This window comes from Labrus bergylta, chromosome 18 (assembly GCF_963930695.1).
Source record: "Labrus bergylta chromosome 18, fLabBer1.1, whole genome shotgun sequence".
In the NCBI taxonomy this organism is placed as follows: Eukaryota; Metazoa; Chordata; class Actinopteri; order Labriformes; family Labridae; genus Labrus; species Labrus bergylta.
The window spans coordinates 4,387,621-4,402,726 of NC_089212.1; the positions used below are offsets into that span (position 1 = coordinate 4,387,621).

The window sequence follows — 15,106 nt, forward strand, 5'->3', positions numbered from 1 at the left end:
TATGGATACTATCAAATGAACTGTAAAAGAACAGATTGTATCGTTTAACTTCTAACACATGCAGTTTTGCAAAGTATCCAAGCATCAGAATTTATAACACTAACATCCTTACAAATCGCTTTAGTTTGTGAAGTCTATTGCACTCATCTTATATGTTACAATACTAAAGGATAAATCGCATGTGTTACACCGGTCCTAATGACTCTTCTCTTGTGCCTCCTTCAGCACCTGGTCCAGTGGGATGCAGGGAACCCAGAATGTTTGCTCCAGCTGGTGAAGGAGCTAATCCAGCAGTACCACGACTACCAGTGCCAGCGTCTGCGAGAAAGCTCCAGGCTGCTCTTTGAGTACGGAAGCCTGCTGGAGGATCCCAACTATGGCCGCAACATGGAGATTTATGCCGGACGCAAGAACAGCTGGGTAGGCAAACGTTGAATGACCTTTTGTTTGTAATAATCCAGACACACCAATCCAGGAATGGTACATAATGTACTTACAAAAATACCCAAAGGGAATTGTTACACTTGAAGCTTTGTTCCCATGCTAATGCTCTAGCTTGTTCAGTCTTTAATTGAGACATCAATACTTGACATTTATACACTTTTAGACGAGATAGAATGACATGATAAAGTTTGTTTACTTCCTTGACGTGATTTAAAATTGACTCTTAATAGAATCATATTTAGTATTAATTTATTTATTTTGTGTTTGTTTTACATTTTTTATGTTGGCTTCCAAAGTAACTTCCATAAAACATGGCACATTAACAGACTTCCTGTGTTACTGCACAAATGGACCAACGTCAGCCCCATGGTGTGTTATATTTAGATAAATGTGACATCAAACAGGCAGTTTCTTTATGCCTGTTTTAAAGACACAGTTTTCAATACATAGTCTCAAGAACTCATGAAACAATAAACATTGTTCAAATACATTGTCATGCTACCACAGCGATGAACCACTATTTGAATTCACAGACTGGGACAATAATATTACCCCATCACAGAATCAATATGAATGTACCAAGACGTAATGATGTGTTATGAACTGGTCTGAAAAGCTAAGGTCTCACTATCAACTCACAAAAACAGCTTCTTTGCAAACCAGTGGGTCCTGATGTTTGGAAGACTGTGCCTAAGTTCAACAGATAAAGGTCATCATATCAGGTTATGTGTTTAGATGAATTCAAAAACATGAAGATAAGAGTGTATCATAGTTTGTTTTTTTTAAGTTTAGAGATGGCCAACTTTGACGTCGAGTTTAATTCTGTCCAGTGACCTTTACTGCAGGTCATGCCTGTTGATTTAAATCTGCCTGTCCTTGTGCTGTATTATACTGTGGCTGTGTAGAGATACAACAGCAGTGGGTCCAGGACACAACCCTGAGGGGTGCCTTTTGAAAACGAGTGCTGATGATGTTTACTCCGACCTGTGTATTGAACAGTATCATATCTTAGTAGATGTGAGGCACACACCAAACTTTTTCAATACATAGTATTTATTTTTAAACTAAAGGACTTCAGCACAATGAATTCCCAAGCAATCTTTTACTGCATTGTTGTTAATAAACTGCATACTGTGAGTTGTTTTGTGTTAACATGTGTAATTATTTACACCTTAACTCCCTCTTTTTCTTATCACATGCCGTGTTTGTTGTCCATTTAGTACTAGCAAGTTCTTCCCTGTGTGTCTTGTACTCCAGACAGGAGAGTTTTCAGCACGTTTCCTTCTCAAACTGCCCGTGGACTTCAGCAACATCCCGGTCTATCTCCTCAAGGTAAAAAAAATACATTCACACAAATACCCATGATGAATGAGGTATTCAACATCTTCACATTATGTACACATATTCACCCTGCATACAGTGCTGCATACGTTGTAGTCTTAAAGTAGATTTTGTGTCTGAATTATAATCAGTGTTTATTTATTTACTTGTTTGCTATGTTTTATATATGTGCAATAATAACAGTAATTGTGATCGTAGTGGTTTATTTAAATTTGCGACAATGCAAGTGTGTGTGTTTGTGTGTGTGTAAGTGTGCATATATGCAGACTCCGGTCTTGGGGGCTGTGAGTTGACTAATCAGCAAGCCGTCACTCTCGATCTGCTCTGAGCCGCGTGGTGTCTGGAGGCAGCTTAGCCCGGACTCCTTCTCTCTCTCCATCTCGTTCTCTCGCTCTCTCTATCTCTCTTGCTCTCTCATCAGTGGTTGCCTTCATCCATCTCTCTCTCTCTCTCTCTCTCTCTCTCTCTCTCTCTCTCTCTCACTCTGTGCCTTATCCCTAGTTCTCTTTTCACTCTCTGTCACTCCCCCCCATCTTGCTCTGCCGGCTCGCTGGAGGCCCTGGCTCTCTGGCCTTTTCCAGCCTGGCCTCTTGTTTGCGAGAGAAAATGATGGTAAACATAAGGGAAACGGCAACCATCATCAGCCTCACTTCACAGCCTTTGTCCCCATGTCCCTCAGACCCGCAGCACTGAGACTTATCTCTCTCTGCAAGATTTGAGTGGACTGAACCAAAGTCAAATTTATGCTACATAGCTGCATTGCTGATAGAATTTTTTATTCTTCTTTCTCTACCTGAGTGTTTGGAGGCAGGAAAGTTTCTACACCCTCCAGCCCTTAGGGGAGCTCTATGGTGACATTTTCTTCTTCCAAACAAGCATGCTGTCACTTACCAGAGGTTTCTATGTAAGAGCTTTCAAAGGCGAGGCAGACTCACTGACACGGTTAAGCAGTGGGTGGTGGTAGCAGAGTAGCCATTGACACAATGTTGTCAAAGAAGAACTCTCTGTACTATTTAGTGAATTTATTAGAGACGAAATCTTGGATATGGATGTACATTCCTGTCACCTTAATCATATCATTTTCTCTGCTTCCTCTGTGCACACACATAAACACACACACTCACAGACTTGTGCCATATTTGGCAGATAGGGTATACATAGTATCTCCACAGGAGAGCTTGAAGACTAAGGAAGAGTATCGACTGGCAGAGAGGAAAGTAATGAACATCAGCCCACACCTTGTCCACCTACGCTTTTCTAGAGGAACCGGATTATGCAGCGTATAGGCTGGACTCTAGGAACACAAATGTACTGTACGCCAAACGGTTGACCTGAATTTTCTGTGTGACAGTTGTCACACAATTGGTTCTGTCAGTTTCACTGCTGTCTCGAGTCAGTTATTTTTGTGCACTGAACATTTCTGCACCACAAGTACTTACTAATATTAAAGGGGAGAAAATAATGTTGTTGAAGAATAGAAGTGCAGTTAATTTGCTCCCACACTTTAAAAAAAAAAAAAAAAAAATTATTTTATTTAGCAGGGAGGACCCACTGAGACCAAGGTCTCTTTTCCAGGGGTGCCCTGCAGCAATACAAAAATAGAAACGGCACAAATATAAACATATTAACAGTTAACAATAATAGCATCTAGAAACTGAAAAACATATTTATACATGTAAACCATGTCCATTTAAATGAACTCACTTTGTGAAACAGTTGCAATTTCCTTCCTGAGGTAGTTTGGATACTAGATCTTCTTCCTGATTGTGCATAAAGGGATACCCGACAGGAGTAGGAAGATTTTATACACAATTTTGTAGATATAAATGTGTTTTGATGGATTAAATATGGTTTTATTTTATACCAGTTATGCACCAAGCTTGTAGGTTAATCTTTAAACAAGCACAAAATAAATCTATCTTTGTTAGTTCCCTTGAGGGTCTTTTGATCATCAAGATTTATTTGGGGGATTTTTTATGCCTTCATTTCAGAGACAGGAAAGTGGAGAGAGTCAGAAACCAGGGAGAGAGAGAGAGCAGGGAATGATACAGGAAAGGAGCCACAGGTGGGATTTGAACCCCACCCGCCTACTCTTGAAGATTTAAGCCTCTGTACATAGTTTGCACACCAACCAACCGCTAGTCCCCCAGCGTCCCAGCTTCAGACTGTTAGCTGGAAACAATTCATCAACATACATGTTCAACGTGAAATAAAGTTGTTGTAATGGAATTAACTATGATAATTGCAGAAAAACTAAAGAATGCATTTTAGCTATAACTCAGTTATTATCAGCGTCTGTGACTACATTAAACAGGTGTGATTATATGGCGGTTCTACTCAGGCCTCAGAAGTTCACATACTGAGAGAGAAAGCAGTGTTTGTTTTCATCAAATCATTTTTCTTATTTATAACTATAAATTCAGACTTTTGCGATTTGATTATTGCAAACTCTCACTTCAGGATTACAGTGAAATTGTAATGAAAGAAGCACATCATGTCCTTACTGCATCTGTCATTTATTAGATTCCTTTTTTATACGTAACTTCACAATGATGTTTTTTACAACTGCTGTGCAAATGAACGTTAAACATGAGACACAGCTTCCCCCTATTCTACTTCTTTTACTGTTGATGCAGCCGCACCTGAAACCAAGAAAACTTCCCCTGCAGAGACAGTAAAGTTTTATCATATTATATCCTGTGATATTGTACTTGTTGTTAGTGTTCACTCTATTGATTCAGCAGTTCTACAGAGTCAGAGCTACAAAAAAGAAAGCACAGGCTATCTTTGGGGACTGCACTCACCCCCTTTACACAGACTACAAGCTGCTGCCATCTGGTCCAGGTATGCTGTGCCTAGGTGCAAAAAATCATTTGTCCCTGGTGCCATTGTTCTCCTCAACAGCATAATGTAATCCTGACCCTTGGTGTGTGTAATGTATTGTTAATAGATTCATTGCTGGCTGTAAAGCAAATTTCCCCTCAGGGATAATAAAGTTTACCTTGACCTTGACCTTGAGAAGACTGACAGGGGTCTGGCAGATACACTTAGCAGGGTATTTTAAATGAAAAGGTCACAGCTGTTATTAAAGATAATTGCGATGTTCTCTCAGTTTAGGATAATAAGCCTGAAGCAGGATAAGAAACGTTGGGGGGGGGGGGGGGAATATGTGCTTTATGGCCACAGACTGTATGAAACATGGATGTAGTCTCAGACGGTTCGTTTACATGCAAAGCCTTACTAGGCTAACTCATTTGACTACTGTCCTTGTCCTAGTAAACAAGCACTGGGGCAGAATCGATTTATTCATCAAAGTATGTCCCACTCCGCTGCTGCAGGTGGCGACATGCTAGCTGCTATTGGATCTTCTTCTGGTTGGCGTATTACTTCACATACCCAACAACAAGTTCTACAAACAAGCAGGCAGCAAATAGTTTTCCTTCGAGCTACTATGTACTTCAATATGTTTAACTAGTGGTTCTTGCTCAAGCACGCACAATGTTCATACCTTCAGCATGTTTTCTTCTCGGCTTCCTTCTACATGTTTAGACTGTTCGACTTCCTGTTCATGGATAAACGCCTAGGCCACTTTTGTTCTAAATTGGGGTGTACACACACAAGAGTACATCAACTCCCAACCGTATTATATCATGCGTTAGTGCACAACATGTGTATATGACTAACACAGAACATGGACTTGTCCATTGGTTTCTGCACCTAAATGATGACGGTCGCCATATTGGAAATACTATCTCAATCTAACCTGTGATCAACTTAGAAACAGGCAAAGAGGTAGAGCTAAGGTGGGCTTTAACAGTTACAATGCTTCAAGTCAGTCAACTAAGCCATGCCTCTAATGTCAGGCAAATCAATAACTCATACGATTGATAAAATCAAAACAGATCAGTTCTAAAAAATTCTGCCTCCCGCTGAGTTTGTACCAATAAAGAAATTAGCTATTGATACCAAATCCTTTTTTGTAACAGGCTGTAGTCATGTTTATTTCAGCTGTCAAAATTAGCATGTTGATCTGAGGAGTAAAGGGGATTCCTTTGCTTTTGCATCCAGCCTCAATTTAAAAACTTGATTCTGGTGCAACTTTTGTGTTGAATATGACGCAGCATTATTTTGAAAGACTATGTGTTTGCTGTTCATCTGACACATTCAAAGCACATAACGTAATACATTCTGATGTCTCCTTTTTGCTGTACCCAGTGGTATCTGGAAGGAACAATAATTGTCCCTGTGTCCTCGCTCACAGTATCACAAACTACGATGCAGTGTTTTTGAGACTGATGAGCATCGGAGTTGTGAATATATTACTTAAGCCTAACTTCCTCGTCTCACAGGTACCTGAAGCATTGCAACAGGGCTGTTTACCGTCTGAACGCCCACTGAGCCTTCAATAGCCGGTCTTCCTTTTACGAATAAGTCAACACTTCAAATATCACAAAGGTGATGCTGTTCAGACAGAGTATAAGCCATCAGCCAGGTACTGCAGAGGTAGAGGGCACACTGTTGACCCTGATTTGAATCAACCTCCTCATCAAATCCATGCATGTCCTTGCTTGAGGAGGGAGGGTTTGGCACTGGAGCGGAAATTTGTTCAGACATCGGCTACTCTGCGCCGCTCGTGAATGCCGAGATGTTGCTGGTGGGCGCAGAGCTGTGGAGGACGACTGTTACCTGGAGCGAGGCATCCGCGTGGTCTGAGCTCACCACAGTGGACATGTTTACCTTCCTGCATGGACTGCCCAGCCTGGGGGAGGGGGGAGGAGTGAGAGGTTTATTTATTTCATTCTTCGTTTTAAAAGGGGGGCAGTTCCATCATAGTCAAAATGAAATAGTGGGAAGGACGTTGAGAGCAGAGATGAAGGAAAGGATAGTGAAATGCACACAGATGGATGTTGGCAGATTTCTTCCCCTCTAAAGGGCGTTTGGTCCTCTTGGCCACAGTTGTAGTGTCTCATCCTTTGATCGTACCTTGACCTCTGGCTTGTCACCCATTTGAAGTTTTACTCATAGCCTTGCACTTAACATTGTCCTTTTACCTCCCGCTCAGTATTATTTCCATTTGTAGGAAATGATGCTTCATTTGCTTTGTTTTAGTAAGCACACTCATTCTCAAATGTTTTTAGAGATAAAGGAAAATGTATTTCCTTCTCCAGCCTATATTTTGTGGTGTTTAACCTCCAAAGTTGGAAAATGAAGCTGATGAGGAAGTTGCAAAAACTGCAGTTCTTCTTGTGTCAAATCCCCTTTACTCCTCAGATCAACATGCTAATTTTGACAGCTGAAATAAACATGACTACAGCCTGTTACAAAAAAGGATTTGGTATCAATAGCTAATTTCTTTATTGGTACAAACTCAGCGGGAGGCAGAATTTTTTAGAACTGATCTGTTTTGATTTTAGCAATCGTATGAGTTATTGATTTAGTAGCTCGAAGGAAAACTATTTGCTGCCTGCTAACTTGTTTGTAGAACTTGTTGTTGGGTATGTGAAGTAATACGCCAACCAGAAGAAGATCCAATAGCAGCTAGCATGTCGCCACCTGCAGCAGCGGAGTGGGACATACTTTGATGAATAAATCGATTCTGCCCCAGTGCTTGTTTACTAGGACAAGGACAGTAGTCAAATGAGTTAGCCTAGTAAGGCTTTGCATGTAAACGAACCGTCTGAGACTACATCCATGTTTCATACAGTCTGTGGCCATAAAGCACATATTTCCCCCCCCCCCCCCAACGTTTCTTATCCTGCTTCAGGCTTATTATCCTAAACTGAGAGAACATCGCAATTATCTTTAATAACAGCTGTGACCTTTTCATTTAAAGTTGCCTCTCACTTGTCTGTCTGTCTGTCTGTCTGTCTGTCTGTCTGTCTGTCTGTCGCCGAGATTGTGCAGCGGTGGCTTTCCTATGAAAGCGTCCTCACTGATCTGCATGGAGCGATGCCACATTCGTGACTGAGCCCTCTGCTCTCGCTTCACTTGAGCTTTGTTTCCCCCACAAGCACTGACCCATGTCACCAGCTCCACAGCGATTGTGTGTGTTTGTGTTTGTGTTCAGAATGAGGGCCCGCCTCAAGCAGCTGTCATCAATAGGAAAGGATATTTCAGGTGACCCAGGTCTTGTGACCAAAAATAGAAGATTGAAAATCTGAATATTATGCAAAAAATGTTTTAACCTGCGAACAGATGTTCTGTTTTTATCTATTTTAGAAAAAAGCAGTTATTACAGGTCCATGTGTTTGGCTGGTTCAGATGGATTTGATTTTCTGCACAGGGAAGAAAAATTCCACAACAAAGCTGAAGAACACCCTCTGATCATGATTCCATATTCAGGGGTACAGAAAGCAAAAGATGGTGTGGACCTGACTAAATGTCTGAAAGACCCAAGCCTTAAGTATACCATAAAGTCAGCTGCTTGAGTCCTGTGCAGAGACTGTTAATATTAACGAAGCCTGGTGGTGGAGGTGGAGCTGAGGCGGGTTTAAAGCCTCAATACAAACTCTTCTACTGCGTTTTTAAATGGCCTGATCAAGCTTTAAACCCAGCTTGACATAACTGTGCATATAAACAGACTGAACCCTAAAAAGGTGCTTTTAGTTTAGAGTTTTTAGTAATAGTTGTTATGCTAAGCTAACTGGCTGCTAGCTGTATGAACACATAAGGGGACATCTATCAGAACATCTTTTCTGCCAATAAAGCTTACCTTCTAAAAAACCTCCAGATAATAAACTGATCTCCAGATTTTTTTGTACACTTATTTGTCCAACCTATTTTTAGGTAATCTCTCTAAAATGCCCAGAAACCTGCATCCGACCCCCCCAACCCCCCAGGTCAATTCTGCTTCCTTCAAAACCGACCTGAGGGCGGGTTGCATTTATCCCCCAGCATTCCTGTATCCTCGTTTGGTCTGTACAAGCTGTGCATGCTTCAACAACAGCACTTACATCTAATTAGTTTTACTCTAATTATTTTTGGTCCCGCACCCCCCCCCCCCCCCTTTACACACACACAAACACACACATTTTAACCTTCAGAGCTCTACAGGCAGTAACTGACAGGGGAGGGTCAGGGTGAAGCAGAGCCTCGGGCTCTTGTTCTGTCTTTTCATTTGTAGTGCAGCTGTCACTGACTCCATCATTCCTTTAGTTCCTTTTCATTTCCTGTCTTGTTTTACATATTACAGACCAATCATTGACAAATCAATCTTCAACTGGAAAACACAATATACCATCCACGTGCTGTCACTTCCATCATTTTTTTCTCTCCAAGTTATATTATCATTCGATATATTCCAGCCAAAGCTACTTTTTCTCATCTCCACTGATACTTCCAGCTCTTACTACATGAATAGAGAGAAATAAGCGTCTGTAAACACTTCACAGAGGGGGATGAAACAAGAACGTTTCCTCTTAATGATCCTCTTAAAGCACGTTCCCTGTGCTCCTCAGGGGGTCGTCTAACAATGGCAACATCGTCCACCTCAGTAATGCGAGAGTGCGAGTGCAGCGTTATTCCCCCGCAGGGAACAAAGTGGAGGAGCTTGGGGGGGGGGGGGGGGGGGGAGGTAGATTATATAGCTGGGGTTGGCAGCAGAGTGTGGGGCAAGCATGTCGTAATCTCTCTTTATATGCAGAGGACGTTTGGCATGACACATGACGTGAAGCAGGCTGTTGTCTTCTGGGGATAACTCCACTCAGGTTGTAGCCAAGTCTCTTTTCTATCAGAATGTTGAAATGCTTAAACAATAAAACTGCATGTCCAAAAAAAGGTTTGGGGGAATCTCTATGTAGTAGGACACCAAGAGCTTCAGGATTGAGGACAACTCTATAGCCATCTTGTTGAAAACTATTTAAGTCGCAATTCAAAACAAATCTTGTGTGCTTTATTTCACTGTCAACCGAAAACAAGTCTCTGTAAAGCTTTAATGCAAAATGATCCTCTCCCCACAAGAGCTGATCAGATAAAATAACACGGCTGTTATTGCTGTTGTTTTAGTTGTTGTTGTTGTTGTTGTTGAGGTCCTTTTCAGGATTATAAAGCCAATAACACAGAAATGTTTCAACCTCTGCTTTCAGCCAATCAGTTCCATCAGTCAATCTTTATTTGTATAGCGCCAATTCATAACAGATCTAATCTCCTGGCACTTTACAGAAAGGAGCAGGTCTAGATAGTATTTTTTTTTTTTTTTATTGTTTACAAAGACCCAACATTGTCCATGAGCACAGGACTTGACAACATAATCAAAGAAATGGTAAGAAGACAAAAACTTCTTCTAAACATGCAGAACCCGAGTCATTTCGAGCCGCACTCTGCTCGTGGCTGTGTTGGGCTCACAGAAAGAGAAATTCAAATGAGACAAACAAACAGAGAAACTACAACTACAGAACCAACAACAACAAATAAAGACAATTTGAAGCTGCATAGCTGGTTGATACTGACCTTTCAAACTAATATTAGGATGCCGCACGTGCGTCATATATGCACTGATATCAAAAACATTTAATGGAACAGATAATGCAGAAAACAATGTGTTCGTGCATGGTTTAGATATGGTGTCTCCTGTTTTTCTCCCCATAGGTGTCCTTGATTTACGGAGCAGTCAGAGGTGCTCACTCATCTTATTCGACCATGTGCAGTAATGTTGAATATTCTAAGTAATTTGATTTAAAAATGGTGTGAAATCAATGCACAATCAACATTAAAGCAATCTGTGTCAGTCAGGAGGTTTGTGCATGTGTTAGCGCCTTTCACACGGATGCAGTTTTTAGATCCATAATCCGATAAAGTCTTGTGCTCATCATGCACAGCGATCAAGCGGTAAAGATGATTTAGTGATTCTTTCACTCCTTGGGAGGTTTTTTTTTACCTGTTGATAAAGGCGAGTTTCACCTGTGGATAAAAGCTGCAGAATTTTCCGATCGCTCCCAGGTCTTTTTCAGGCATTTTGTTAGCTATACACATTTCTTTTAAAACAGCAATTGATCCACACACACACACACACACACACACACACACACACACACACACACACACACACACACACACACACACACACACACACACACACACACACACACACACAGGGCGCAAGCTAGATGGACACAAAATTTAGATCTTATTTCTTTTTAAACATGCGTCAATCTTGGATGTAAAAACTGACTCGTGTGCAAAGACCCGGTCAATATCTGATGGACAACATGTCCTGGTATGCCTCACTTTTATTTGAATGTCCACATTTAAGACTGCTGACAAGTAATGCCTTAACATCTCTTGTTTTCAGAATGATGACCTCTGAAGTTTCTGTTTATATTTTTAGACTTAAGCCTTGTGATCTTATGTGAGATTGAAAGAGCGACAGGGTGAGCAGCTTCACAGTCCCACCAAAAACATGTGATTCCTGACTTTCTCAAACGGCACCGTTCTTGAAAATTTGATTCAGAAACCCAAAAGCACCCATGTGGTTTAAATTGCTCCAGGACATGAGGCAAACATTATGTAAACATAATTTGAATGATTATCCTCTTCTCATAGCTGGTACCTTTTGTTTATACACATATTTTTTCCCTCTATTTCCAGTGTTTACACCAAACTACAAATAGAAAAACATCCTCATAACCTATAGCCTGTTCTGAGTTCTCTCAGTGTTTTCGCGTTAAACGGGTTATGTAGGGATCAAACCGGAAGCGTCGCAGATAGCACAGGGTCAGCTTTTGATTAATTCAGCGGGGTGACAAAGTAGGTGTTGTTTATTCAACTCAATTGATTTCCCATCCCACTCATCACCTCCATGGATGTCTTTATTGGCTGATATTGTGCGTCTCAAAGAGAGGTTTTAAAATAGATCAAGAATGTTAATTGCAGTCAGCCACTGCCAAGTAATGAACTCATTTAGAGAGGGAGGGAGCCGCTATTCCGGCAGAAATATGCAGAGCGTTTGCAACCGAATGACGATGTTGACGAATGTTTGTCATAGAGCTGTAATTAAGTTCACAGCAAAACTGATAAATGACACATTTTTTTGTCGTTATACTGATGTAGAAAAATAGAATAATCATCCCGTGAGATTAATGATTCTCTGCAGGACAATTACTCCATGTTTTATGACGTCATTATGATAAGTGTGTGTGTGTGTGTGTGTGTGTGTGTGTGTGTGTGTGTGTGTGTGTGTGTGTGTGTGTGTGTGTGTGTGTGTGTGTGTGCGCATTACATTCAGTCATGTGTAGTGATGCTTGGGGGAAAAAATAATATTGAACTGAAGTTATGTCTTTTCTTTTGTGCGACAGTATGTGCATGATGGTACTATCAGACCTTTTATTTAACCCTCATGCATCACTATGGACATCTTTGTCCATTTGTTCAAATGTTTCCTCTTCATCTGTCCATCATTTTGTCTGTGTTAGTGCATATGACACATTTTTGTAAGAAAGTCTCTCTCTTGACACATTTTGGAATTGTAATTTTATTTTTTTAATAGATAAATAGACCACTGTGAAACATTTTTACGACCCTCTTAAGTCACTAAAGACAAAAATGTCCATTTAAAGAACTGCTATAAAAATAGAACAGATTAATATTTCTTTCTACTTTTTTTTTGCATAAATCTCTTAAACAACTCCAGCCCTGCTCAAAACTATCAAATATTGAATAATTATCAGGAATTTTACCCTTTAAATTCCAGAATCAAGTAAGTCAAACTGGCATTTAAATGGTTAAATTCCTGATAATCATTGGCCTTGTGATGTTTGCCTTCAATCTGAATGCCGCGGATGCCTAATGGTGGACGAGGTGATCCCCCTCTGTGCTGTCTTCTTGAGGTAGTAACAGAGAGGATGCAGAGGTGAAAGAAGAAAATTTAAATAAAGGGAGCGCAGCTTTGCTAACTTTGCAGCCTTCATGACTTGAATAACAGACAAGATAGCATGCTCTTTAATATGCTCACCATCTGACAGCGAGCAGAGACTTAACTGTATTAGGCAGTGCTGTGTCAATGAAAACAACACAACATGAGCTCTTGAACCCACATTTGCCCTGCTCTCGTCCCTTTCTTCCAAGAATTCAACATTATGAGGATATTTTCACTAAGTTAATTCTGCCATGTTGCTGGTTGAGATGGCAGAGAGTATTGCTATAACGTTGTCTGAAGCTAAAATCCATTCTGCCTGGGTGTCTTAAAACCACAGCACAACATGAAAAAAAAGGAAAGAACATTTATAGTTCAATGATGCTACTAGTCTGATCAAACCCCTCACTACTCCTGACAAAGCCCTTGAACCTCTTCTGACAAAGCTCAGATTAAGTGAACTGCAGAGTGACACAAAGCCACTTACAGTATGTGATGACCTACACCAGAGTCCCCATTGGACATGCAGCACACAAGTTTGTTTGTTTGTCCAGATTTTCTATTTTTTTTTCATGATTGTTGTAGGACAGTTGTACAACCTCAGCTTTCATAAAATGAGCTTAAAAACCACTTCAGTTATCCGCAGCTGTGGTTATCTTACCTTGTTCCGGTTTCCTCATCATGGTTGCTCCTTTCTCAACCATTGTTGCGGTTTTGTGTCCAGCTTTACGTCCCCCTTTGCATGGCAGTTGAGCTTTTGGAGAAGTCGTGGGTGAAGTTAGTCCCCTGCGTCACATGATGAGTCTTGCACAATTTTCTGCAGAAACCTGGAAAACAACAGTACATACAAACACATGCATGTCTGAAATGTCCTTCTGTTTTGTAGCACTTGAATATACTCCAACTTGCTTATTGATGGATGTGCTCATGTGTGTCCACGTGCCAGCTTGATCAGTGACTGTTTTGTTTTCAAAAATGCAATTTTTTTACAGCTTTACAGGAAATGCAAGCAAAAGCAGACTCAACTCAGACCTGACTTGGATTCATATCAAGTGACCTGGCCTTGAAAATCAGGGACTCCAGACTCAACTTTTACTCATAGACCGGTGATTCAAATACAACACTGCCGTCCAGTGTGTCACTTAAGTTGTCACATATGTATAACACTGCTGAGAATGTCCCAAAAAACACAGGGTTAGCTGCAAGTGTGAACCAAAACAGCCGCATGTTTCACCTGCGCTTTCACCAGCCCCCTTGTGACATTTCCTCATGACGGTGGGTTGTGCTGATGGGTGAATGCAGCAGGTTCAAAATGTTTAATATCACAGCTGGCAACAGGTGGGGATGATGACTTTAGATACATTTACCCCTATTTTCTCATCAGTATTTTCTTTAACACTCTTTAATTGATACTGTGAGTACATCCACGTATATTCAGGGTAATATTCTTGAAGATTTTACACTTGTTAGTTACTTTATACTGTAAATTTGTCCAATCACACAGCTCTGAAATAAAGGCAAAAAACTGTTATCATAGTGACTTCCTCTACTAGCTTGGATTTCCACAGGGTCTTTTTTATGTCATGTCTTGACTCCTGAGACCCCCCAGAGGGAAAGTTTCAGGTCGTGAGGGACATCTGATAAGCAGATCAGGAAGCTTCCAGGAGCCCGCTGTCCTGACATTTTCCTCAAAATGTTCAGGTGTGTATGTATAAAAACAACCTTTCTGTGTCATGACCAGATCCTGGAATTCAGAGTTTCCTGCGTCCACCGTGCACTATGAATGACTTGTTCCTCTGCTGGTTTGACCTGATGGTTGTAGTTCTTACCACATGGCTGCACATGACGTGAAAAGAGTTGTTGTCCTCAAATAGAGTCCCCTGTTTCTGGGTAATGGAGCCTAAAAAAAGACTAGTGTTACCAGTTCTGCTGATCAGATGACATAAGAATGAACTCAAAACAAACACCTAATGGCCAGCCTCCATCCATTACCTTTTTGTCTTTCTATTCTCGGCCGGCTTGCTACTTTGAGAGTGAACTGGGGCCTGTGCGTGACTGTTGAGTATTTGGTGCCAAAGCGAGTGGTTGTAATTTGTGGCCTTGCCGTGCCCTTGCACGGTAAACAATGACTAAGAGCTCAGGAATCTTAAGAGCTATAAAATAATTGCAGGTTACTCCCATAATGCCCAGAGTGTTCTGCTCTTTGCCTCAGCTCGGCCTCCTCTGTCACATCCCTTTTTTTTTAAACAGATATCTGCTGCTGCTGTTCTGTTTGTGCTGTTTCTGTTCTGTTTTGGTTCTTACATATTTAAACATAAGACATGATTTAAACCCTGAAGTGTCTATATGATTTGTAAATGCTCATTGTGCTACTGTACCTATTTAAAGAAAATAGGTTTTTTTGTTCAACATTATGATGTTAATTGCCAGAATTGGGGATTTATATAGAAACTGGAAGAAAATATTTCATGT

General features: G+C 40.8%; 1 protein-coding gene across 1 annotated transcript in view; it reads left to right on the plus strand.

The window, feature by feature from the left end:
• babam2 (BRISC and BRCA1 A complex member 2) overlaps positions 1-15,106 on the plus strand; it is a 94,828-nt gene that overhangs the window by 28,069 nt on the left and 51,653 nt on the right. Inside the window, exons 5-6 of the mRNA XM_020641587.3 lie at positions 226-420; positions 1,702-1,776. Of these exons, the coding sequence (XP_020497243.1) occupies positions 226-420; positions 1,702-1,776 (270 nt within the window). The remainder of the gene's footprint in view (positions 1-225; positions 421-1,701; positions 1,777-15,106) is intronic.